At 35.3% G+C, this 11,659-nt stretch overlaps 1 protein-coding gene across 1 annotated transcript in view; it reads left to right on the top strand.

Annotated features, from left to right (window-relative positions):
- Positions 1–1,126: 1,126 nt before the first annotated feature.
- LOC129717890 (protein peste-like) overlaps positions 1,127–11,659 on the top strand; it is a 31,974-nt gene continuing 21,441 nt past the window's right edge. The window contains exon 1 of the mRNA XM_055668152.1: positions 1,127–1,467. Within this exon, the coding sequence (XP_055524127.1) occupies positions 1,357–1,467 (111 nt within the window). The 5' untranslated portion in view covers positions 1,127–1,356. The remainder of the gene's footprint in view (positions 1,468–11,659) is intronic.

Here is an 11,659-nt window from a genome sequence, read left to right as displayed (position 1 = left end):
TATCCAGTTTATGCCCTTAATCACATTTAGATAATTTTTATTCTAACGTATGAAAGAGTTTTTTCACTTATACTTTTTCTTTATTGTTGCTAGATGGACGCTTACTTGTCTGTTTCTGTCGGAATAAAGCGAAAAAAAAAATTCAAACTGATTTAAAAATAGCGAAAAAACGCTCCTTTAGGTAAAAATGGCTAAACAATCTAAAAAGTTATTTCAAAAATATGAAAGATTATAGCTTTTAAGAGGTGTGTGTAATGTCTTCAGAAAGTTAAGATTGAATAAAAATTGGATTTAGGATGGATTTGTAATTAATTTATAATTTGTTGTTCCACTGTTGATTATGATTTGAAATACGATTAGAAATATTTTTTATACCGAAAAATAGATTGAATTCGGTTCGGATTTAATTTGGAGATGATTTGCAATAAATTTTGATTATAATTTCAAATTGTTCAAAAACATTCGTTAAACTAATCAAAAATCATCCGAAAATTGTTTTGCTGAAAGGTGCCAAAAATTGTTCAAAAACTATTTTAAACTATCCAAACTGCAGAAAAGTATATTATCTAAAAATAGTTTAAAAACATCCGCTCAATAAACTTCTTACCCGTAGTTTTTTTTTATTTTGTGCTTAGTATGACTCTTTCTAAGTGAGAGTGTTCCCAAAAATCGTTTTTTATTCCTTTTAAATCGAACTTGGAAATATCATAACTTTGGAATCGTGCAAAATTTACTATCAATAGAAAGATATTTTCAGTAACTTTGCAGTAAAAATAACCAATAGTAGGCTTGGTTTGCGCATGATTGCATAAACATTGGAATCGTAAACTTTTTTTAAGGATTTAAGAGGTGAGGTGACGCAAGAGTTTTTGTTACTTACGAAATTTGTAAAAGAAATAAGTACTATCTAAACAACAAAACATTTTTTTAAAGGTGTTTTGTTTAGTCTTTAGATAAAGTTTGAAGCCCCCCCCCCCTCTACCCCCCTGTGCACGTCCTCGGCGTGTTGGGGGTCTAGAGGAAGGTCAGTGGAACCACAGCCAAGCAACGCGATCGCGAACGCGAAACCTCAACGGCAGCCAGCAGAGAGAAGAGCCTTAACCGCAGTGCAGTTGCCGTTTTCGCTCGGTTCGCTGCTTATTCTCCCGACAAAGTCTACCGCGATCGGACGTCAGTCGTCGCGGAGCAAGTTTTTCCGTTTTCAGTTTTCCCACCAGCCATTCGCGAAAAAGGCGCGAGCGGAAAAGTGCGTGCGTGCATGCGTTGTGAGTGTTGCGCAGGCGCGGGTAGCGGAGAAAATTGGCCACACCTTCGGGAGTGTTTTTCCGATTTGGTTTTTTTGAGTTGCGCGTTGTGATGATTTTTACCCGATTGAACTGCGTCGCCGTAACGGGCGGAGTCCTGGCACTGATCGGTGCCATTTTCGCGCTCTTCTGGGGTGATATTCTGGATGCCATAATCGTAAAGGTGTGTACCCGCGCACGGATGATTCCGGATGTGCGAGTCAGCTTGGTTTTAATTGGAAGTTAAAAATATAAGTTGAAGGAAGTGCTACTAATGGTTTTTAATGAGAACGAGAATTTTAACGAGAAGATCTCGAGGAAGATAGTTGCGAATGATGAGAAGTCATTGTATCAGATCAGATTGGTTCAGTCTAAACTGTTTTACAATAAAAAACTAACAATGATAATCGAAATTACCGTAATCAATTCTGCGCACTAATCAAAACCTGGAAGAAGAATTCTAGTGCTAACTAGCAAATACTCCAACGAAGTCGTCATTCGGTCAAATTTTAGAAGTGTTTTAGTGAGAAAACAGTTTTCAAACTAGAAATTAACCCGAGAATGAAAAATGCAGTGCTACTCGCGTGTAACTGGCAATTGTTCACCCTTTGCCCTGGTTATTATTACTCAGTTGTTACTGCTTGGCGTCAGCCGATGATTCGATCTTTGATTGACGCTCGGCGCGTGTGCTTCGTGTGAACAAGACTTTCGATAAGTTAAGGAAATAACCCATTAGACTCGGGCTTCATTTGATCCTCACTAATCGATAAAATGGTAGGGGGTGGAAAGCAAAACCTTTTACACCTATCCATGCGGTGCATAATAGTGGCAACATGTTGTGGCCTCGTCAATTAAGTAATTAATAGACCACCAATCGAGCCGAAGGGTAATCAATAGTGGCCAAGAAAATAAAAAAAAACTTATCAGAGCTCGTCGAGAATATAAATATGAATTGCGCGATCGTGAGACGCCTTGGGCTGACCTGAGCAGGCACAGCTGTGCTGGCATTAGAATCAGGTTAAGTTCTACTGCGAGCTAAAACCTCAGGTGCATCATTGAAAAATAAAAAAGTCATTTAAAAGGTGTACCGTTTATGTGAGTATTCAGACGGTAGGGTTGAAGTGCTCGAGAAAAAAAAAACGTTTTCGCTGCACTTGTTGATCGTCATGATTGCTGGGACACTTTATGCGTTGATTTGGACTGTGAAATTGAACTTGAGCTCTGCGACGCGGTACTGTTTCTGTGTAGGAAATGATTGACTGTAGCCTTTGGTTATACTTTTTTCCAGAAGTATTGCAGAAAATAAAATTTCTGCAGCTTAATTGTTACATTATTCGATAGCACTATGATAAAGAATTAGTAATCAGTTTTTCCGACGAGATTGTTGTCCTTCAAAATTAGTTTCAACTAGGTTTATAAAGAACTAGTTGAACGTTCCCGGCGATGCTCGGGATCAAAGGTTTCGAAGATAGATTTTTTTATATTTTATTGCTGCATTAGCTCAACTCACTTCAAAAATATAATTCACATCTTATACTTCCATCCTCACTTTAAGTACTTCAATATTCTGAGAACGCACAGAACGGAAATACCCATATTGGATTGTTTTTTGTGATTTTGGGCTGATTCACAGAAACTGGAACTCACCATTTTGGATTTCAAAATGACGTATGGATTTCCACTTTCGAAGGTATTGAAATTGTTGGCCAAATATCACTTTAGAAGTCATAAATTAGCATGTTTCACGTAGTTTTGTGTATAATGTCTCAAATTTAGTAATCAGATATTCGTTGTTTTTCTTCAAATGTCTTTTCTCAACGTTAACAAACATTTTAATAAAAAAAACACTTTCGGAAGTATTGAAATTGTTGACCAAATATCACTTTAGGTTATTTTCCTGAAACCGGAAGTCGTCATTTTTTAATCCACAAAACTTCGTAGAAAATAAGAAAATAAAATGTTTTTAATGCTTAAGCTGCCTCTTAATCGATATTCAAACCAATGAATCGCAACCTTTCCTCCAGCTAAATGTCCCAAGAGTTCTAGTTTGGATTAACGTAAAAAAAGGAAAACAGTAAGGTTAAGAGCTGAATGACCGTCTGGTTAAAAGCTCTCTTATAAAAATCAAATTCAAATTCAAAAGTACAAAAGTAAATCGGATGCCGTGATATAATAACTATTCACAAAACTACGAAAAAAAAATTGTAGATGTTGAAAGAACAACGAACATTTTATTGAAAAAAAAAAAACACAAATCATTGAATTTTGATTCAGAGGCGAATTGTGCATAAAAAGTCAAAGTTTCACAGGTATACGTATAATACGTATAAATTTAAAAAAAAAATATTTTCGGGTGATTTTCTGTATTCTGTATGCTGTATGTGGTCCTCGTGGCTCTGTGGTGAGCGATGTCGATTGGCTCCTACATGGTTGTGATATCGAATTTTTTCGAACTGGAATTTTTTTCGGCTCAGTTTTGGGGCACGGTGTATCGCTACAACATGCAAAATGTGCTAAAAACAATATCGATGTCGAATTTTCTCAACTAATCCGGTTGATCGAGAGCGCTATTAGCAGGCTAGCGTGCGATATTGTTGTGCTGTATACAGAAAATCATCTTCAAACATTCATTTTATATTTTAACATAAACAAACATTTTAATGAAAAAAGAATCACATGTCATCGCTATAAATTTAGATTTAGAGACAAATTCAGCATAAAAAGACATAAATTTGCATGTTTCACGTAGTTTTGTGAACAATATCTCAAGTTTTAGTGATCAGATACTAATTATTTTTTCTCACATGTCTTTCCTGAACGTTAACAAACAGTGTAATGAAAAAAAATCACATGTCATCGCTATGAAATTAGATTTAGAGGCAAATTCAACATAAAAAGTCATAATTTTGCAAGTTTTACGTAGTTTTGTGAATTATATCTCAAGTTTTAGTAAACAGATACTTGTTCCTTTGCTTCAAATGTCTTTCCTGAACATTAACAAACATTTTAATGTAAAAAAATCGCATGTCATCGCTTTAAATTTTGATTTAGAGGCAAATTCAGCATAAAAAGTCATATTTTTGCATGTTTTACATAGTTTTGTGAATAAAATCTCAAGTTTTAGTAATGAGATAGGGGAGAATTGTACAAAACGCACCAGTTAAGCATTTACGCAATTTACAGTGCTTCTAATCTTTTTTAAGCACCGTTGGACGTGTAGGATGCTCGAAGGATCTTTATAATTTATGTTTAGGACTAAATTTCATTCTAAAATACTCGATATCAATGTTATTTTTGATAAAAAATACCATTGCTTCAAAACCTACCATTGGGCAAAATGCCCAAAATCGTTGCCAATACGCACCACAACAAAAGGGTAGAACGAATCAAAACAAATGGGTAAAATGCACCCAATCATAAACAACAACCTTCAAATAAACATTAAGTCTGTTTATGTAAACAATTTTAGGACAAATCGAAGCAAACAGCATTTTTATGCTAATAGAGACAAAGCAATCCACGCAACCACAGAACTTCAACCATATTTTCCTGAACATCATTATGCCCTAATAAAGATAGTTGGATCAAAATCCAATTCATAATTAATTTTCTCTGGTGACGAGTCAATTTAAAGTGTAAGAATTCATTGGCAATCAAAGATAATGAATCATTATTCGTTATTGAGTTGTACCAAGAGATAATCCATGTGAGAATAAAGGCCCGACTACTCAACGCCTTCCTGACGAAAATTGTTAGTACCTTCTTAAAACCTCCCAATGTGCCTTCTAGCTACTGCCTACTTCCACTCGTCTACTCAGAAAGGCACAATCGCACTTTCTTGAGCTCCACTGTGTGCACACTTTCTTGTTGGCGTGCTTCCTAAATTATGTTTATTCATGTTTATTGGAGGAAAAATTAAAACAACAAACAATATCGCACGCTTAACCTTGGGGCTAATAGCGGTCTCGATCAACTAGATTAGTTGAGAGAATTCGTTATCAATATTGCTTTCGGCACATTTTGCATGTGTAAGATAAGTACAACGATACACCGTGCCCCAGTGCTGAGTCGAGAAAATTTCCAGCTCGAAAAGATCCTAGACTCGATCGGTAATCGAACCCGACGTCACAACCATGTGGGAGGGCTAGCCGACCGACATCGCTAACCACAGAGCCACGGGGACCATTCCAAAATTATACAACATACTTCTTAAAACACCAGCAGGCAGAAAATGATACAACACGGCGTTGCTATCGCCTTCGCCAATTGAAAGCAAAGCATCCCAACGGAAGCCACGATTACGCTTTCTAATTCGTATGGAGAAGGTGTCATTACGCCGTGTGTCCACTCGGACCTTAAGTGTCTGAATTGAACTTATAGTTTCATCTATTTTTTTTTCAATTTTAGCAAGATGTCTATGATTACGATCAAATTTCAAAACTAAACAAGTATCGAGAGTTATGTCATATCAAAATCAATTTATTCCATGAAATAAAAAACAATATTTTATTTCTTAGCGAAGTAACATTTCATATTTCAGTAACATGTACTGTGTTTCAAGGTAACCTGATAGAACCAAGAATAGCAACGGAGGCATCTATTCCATCCATTGCCATTTCCAGATGAACTGAACAAATCTCGACAAGTGAAACAAAAATATCATTAACAGCATCAGCTGTTTGTTTTACAAACTCCAGAAAGTGCTCAAACTACAAACTACGGGTATTGGAGTTGCTCCAGCCGATGGGATGGCACATAAACAAGGAGTTCTCGGGGGCTCCAATTTTGAAGTATTTGTTCATTCTGGCTCGAGCAAACACAAAACACAGATGAAATTCCCGCTATCTGATGCTTTTGTTTTCAGCGAACACTCTGACGGATTTGTTTTGAACCTAAAAATATAAATTTGATTATGATTTATTTTTCATTTTTTTTTGTATTAAACATACTGTGCTAAAGCCAGTTTCTTTAATATTACAAATTTTCTCCTAGGAATAATTATATTCCGTATACATCTTTCGTAGGAGCTGATTGAACGAGTCGACCGCTTTTTTATTAAACCCTTTAATGCGAGCTAGCGATGTATTCTCCGCCTTTCTTAGGCTGAGACCCGAATGCCTTCCAAGGAAAGGGTGAAAGGATGTGCAATGTGGTGTTTCTCGGCCTTTTGGTATGTTCTTCTTCGGATGTCTATGTGTTAGTCCAAATCCACAATTTGACATATGAACGATGTGAATCTCAAAATCCTTTTCCTGGTTTTCGGTAAATACGGTTTTAAAACGGTCCATCTGACAGAGTTCAAGTCTCCCAATTTCGTTTTGTTTGTCCAAATAGCGGAGCAACGTTCTTCTAGGTATAGCATGCAGCTTAGCTGAAGCAGGGATTGATGCACCCAATTTGACTGCATTAATATCCGCTCTTAAGCTTGTTTTTGTCCACGACTGCCGCGTAGTCTTCTGCACGTATCTCATTTTCAATTTTAATTAACTTCTTCTCAAAGGAAAATAAATATATCACTGAGAAAAACAAAACCAACAGCTAGATGAAAGGAATGGGCAATACTCGTATCGATACTGATGGTCTCGATACTTTCGTTTGCAGAGTCGATATTCGTTACGAGAGACTACCCAACAAACAATTTTGTTGATTTGCAGCTTAGTAAGCGCCTATTTAGTGAATTTCGGTGAACTATAGCCTAACAAGCCGATATCTAACAAAATTTATTTGTTGGGATGCCGTCAACCACCTCATATATTTAATATAGGAAATAGAAAATTTTATTTCCATGAAAAATATTTCGGTTATATACGATATTAGTTGATATATATTGATCACATTGACATCACATCGACGGAAATGTGATGTCAAGAAGTTTTGATATAGATAGAGAGGTGCCAAAAATGTAACGATATTTATCGTAATATTGAATATTGGAAATATTTCAATTTATACCATCAGTGTCCTGCCCCTAGTATTAAATACTATTTTGCTGCATTTACTCAGTTTTCATGCTATTGTTTTGTACATTATTTACATCTTGAAATGAATATGCACATGAATGCGCATTATTCCGTGTTGAGTTCGTTTTGGCTTTGAATGTTGGTCACGCAATATTGAACATGTCGAATCTCATATCGCGTGGCATTGCACCAGGAACGAGAGCTGCTTTGTTATTTTTTACTAAAATTTGAAGAAAGTGCAAACCGAGTACCAATAGTACTACAAGTATCGAAACTCCATCAATCGATACTTGGAATCGCTCATCCCTACCAGAGGAAGCTTTTTGGTTTCTGACATTTGCGTTTCTCGGTTGTTTTTGTGTCTCGACTATATGACGAAGAGGGCGGAGGCATGAAAATTGAATATATTTTATATTGTATTTTATATTGGTTTATGTCATATTAGGGACCGGTTCATTAATTTGAGTTTCAGTTTTTGATAATCTTGTAATACAATAATTGTATCGTATTCTGACATGGAAATTTACGCGCAATATTGTTTCAAATATCAGATGTGTAAAATTATGAATGCGCCTTTTTGAGTAAGTTGTCAAGCAATCGTTACAGCGCATCATAGTGCATTCTACCCCATTTTTAGTTTTGACTTGTTTTAGGTAAATTTTATAAAAAATTAGTGAAATAGATTGAAACATTTATAGTTTTATAAACTCCATAATTGTTAGAGTTAGAGGAACCTCAGTTTCATTATACCGTAATGCATCAAATTTCGAACACTTAAGCTATGATGTAACTTCTTGCACTAAAAAATCAACGAAAAATAATTTTTTTCGACGATCTCAAAGGTTTACCATGTTGGTTAATTTATTTTTGTTGCAATTAAGTGGTATTTATATTGATTCAAACAAGTTTCGTTTATTAAATTAACAAGAATTCAAACCTAGGTTTCGATTCAAATTCCGAACACTTCAATGTAATTACTAAGAGATAGATAGGCAAACCGTCCCAACACTGACTGTCACTTTTTTAAACGCCTGCTGGTTCCCTGGAAATGGCCCCACAGTGAAGAGCTATACATGACAGGGTAAAGGACATTCCGAGGAACGAAATGGTATATAATAATCATACTTTTGATTACACTAGCTATAATAATGTGGTTTTCATTCTAAAGTGTTCGAAGTTTGAGACTGTTCTAAGTTTGAGTCAAAACGGTATATTGCAGGTCAGTTAGTGGTAAAAGCTTAAATGAAAACCATGAATAATTACAGGTTAGGCAGTGCCCCACACGTTTCACAATTTTTCCAGTATTTTAGTCATTATGGTGTACTTTTTCATATGAGAACTTTAGGAGAGCGGGGTTTATATGAAATAAACGAATAAGATCACCTTTTAAAGCCACATTTGTAAGTATGTTAGGGTTTCAATAGCATGGGCCATTTTACCCAACTGGTGCGTTTTGTACAGTTCTCCCCTACTTGTTATTTTTCTTCAAATGTCTTACCTGAACGTTAAAAAACACTTTTTTATGTAAGAAAAATCACATGTCATCGCTTTAAATTTTGATTTAGAGGCAAATTCAGCATAAAAAGTCATATTTTGGCTTGTTTTACGTAGTTTTGTGAAAAAAAATCTCAAGTTTTAGTAATCAAATACTTTTGATTTTTCCCCAAATATCTTTCCTGAACGTTAACAAACATTTTCATGTAAAAAACCCACATGTCACCGCTTATTTTTTTGATTTAGAACGATTTAAAATGATGGTGGTGACTGTACACCACTGAGACGGAGGCAATAACATCAATAAGATCAAGCGTTACGGTATTCCATTTTATATAGTAGATAAAAATAATAATACTCGTAGGTTATTTCGCTTGCATCTTTTTTTAGAGGTTTTATAATGTTCCGCCAACAATTGTCAATGTTTATTATTCTTTTTATTTTTCATCTCTACAATTTCTCGATAGGCTTCTGTTTTGAATTTCGTGTTCGCCACTGTTTTTTTTTATTTTACTCACATTATCTATCTTAAAATATAATCGTAATTTAATTTTGTTAGGATTCGGCATAATTGAGAAGCATTCTGCTTTCTTTGTTGTTGTAAAGGCTTATTACGTTATTGTTCATTCAAATATATCTGCAATTTACTCATTTACTCATACTAAAATTTTAACAGTTGTTCATATCTGACAATAATATTTAAATGTTTAACCCGTTTTTACATTTTTATCATTCACTCTTTTTTTTTCTTTCATTAAGTTTATCAACGTTCTAGAAATATTATAGTTTCTTTTTTTAATTTTGAATTGTTCACTTATACATTCCATACCATACGTTCATTGTTGAGCGATAATTTTCGGTGTCTAGTTTTCGTTGTTCCGTTTATAAACTCGTTTCATATATTTTGAAGGTTTTATAAAATTAAACTTAAACATTGTTTTTGATTTCTAGGAAGCATTTTTGAGGCTTGGAGTTGAATTGAAGTATGTTTTAACGCGTTTCTTCGTTATTCAGAGCTATATTTCAAATCATATTTGTTTTGTCATTCTGTTACCCAACTTCGATTTTAGATCTTTTAATTTTTCGGCTTTTTTTTTTGTTATGGGCCTCACTTTTGTGAGTTAAATTTGAGATAATTTTCCTTCATGACTTTTTGACGTTGACTAACGTCTATATCGAAGTTAGGCCCCTGAATTTGAAAATCTAGTAATTCAACCAGGGAAAACCAGAGAAAAGTGGTCAGGTTTTGAGCGCTTATTTTGCAGTCATCTATAATCAGGTTTTCGAGGTTTTGGCATCAATCGATCAGAAATTCTTTCACGGTTAAATTTATGTAACAAAAACAAACTATTGTTTGAGATACACTATTGAAAAATTGGTAATTAATATCGATTGTCTAAATCATACCGCGCAGCCAATCACTACCTCTCTTCCCAAGCACAGTCGACACTAACGGATACAATCGATCTGACTTTGTTGTTATTGTTGTTGTCTCTTTCTGTTTCCGATGTTTATGCTGCTGCTAGCGGAATAAACCTTGCAAATATGCATCTTTTTGTTGGTGTTAGTTTTACGACAGCGACCGGCGCCCCCATCCTGATTCCAAAACCGCACCAGTGACATGCGGACGCTAGGTGATAGCAGCTGAAAGGAGGAAAGACAAAAGAGTACCGGTCATCTCGTGCCGGTTTCACCCGTAATGCTGGGGGCTTTTAGTAGTAAATGGCTACTGCAAAACACTTAAATGGCTAGAATTCTGGACGGACTAACCAAAAACAAGGATATATTCGGCAACTGGCCCCTTTTGGTGCCTCGAAATTGTGTAATAGAAGTGGCTAATTGAATTTTCTGTTTTACCAAATGCTGCTGCTAGCGGAAAAAACCTTGCAAAAATGCATATTTGTGTTGGTGTTAATATTACGACAGCGGCTGGCGCAGCTTTCAAGAAACATTTGTCTCTACCATTCCATCATCTATGTAGCCCCTCCTTCTTTCTAATTATCTGACGAAGCCTTGGTATAAAACGTATCGTTCGAACATTTCACCCCATCAGTTTCATTATTAAACCGTACCGGATACATACGGACGCTCGGTGTTAGCAGCTAAAAGGAGGAAAAACAAAATAGTACCGGTCATCTCGTGCCGGTTTCACCTGTTATGCTGGTGGCTGTTAGTCATAAATGGCTACTGCAAAATACTAAAATGGCTGGAATTCTGGACGGACTAACCAGTAAACGAGAATAATCGGCAACTGGTACCTTTTGGTGCCTCGAAATTTCATTACAGAAGTTTTGTAAAAGAAGCGTTGCAATTCCCTCTACTATTTGCTTCAATGGAATATTTTTTTTTTATAAGAATACGGTAGTCAACGTCATGCGGTCGTGTCTTGAATACCACCCCCCTACTTTTTTGGTGACTGTAAGCTCTTTTTAGTATCGTTTTCCCAGTTACTTTTTCGTGGACTCAGGAAATTTTTTTTTTCACTATTCTAAGTTTAATTTGAGATCATTTTGTTTGTTGTATTTTTAACGACTAAAAAGCATGTTTTTGCGATGAGTGTCTGATTATTTGCTTTACTGTTTTATTTCGTTTTTTTCGCTCACTTTAGAATTATACATATTTCATTTTTGGCCTCTAGTAACGCAAAGTAATTTATAACTCAGCTTGGGATGAATTTATTTATTGATTTTAGAAAGAATTACTTTGATTTACTGAACCTAATTTAGGATCATTTTCTTTGATGGCTTCTGGTGGGTTTCAGCAGTGTTTCGCGTTATTTTGTGCTAGATTTGAGATCATGTCACATTATAGGACCATCTCATTTTTTGTACGTGTTTAGAGAAGTTTATCGCTTCTGAACCGTTTTGCCTCTAAAGGCGTTTTTCAATCTTTTGAATAAGTTTTGGAATTATTTCTCATATT

The sequence above is a fragment of the Wyeomyia smithii genome, chromosome 1 (genome assembly GCF_029784165.1).
Source record: "Wyeomyia smithii strain HCP4-BCI-WySm-NY-G18 chromosome 1, ASM2978416v1, whole genome shotgun sequence".
In the NCBI taxonomy this organism is placed as follows: domain Eukaryota; kingdom Metazoa; phylum Arthropoda; class Insecta; order Diptera; family Culicidae; genus Wyeomyia; species Wyeomyia smithii.
This window is presented reverse-complemented; position numbering and strand designations above follow the sequence as displayed.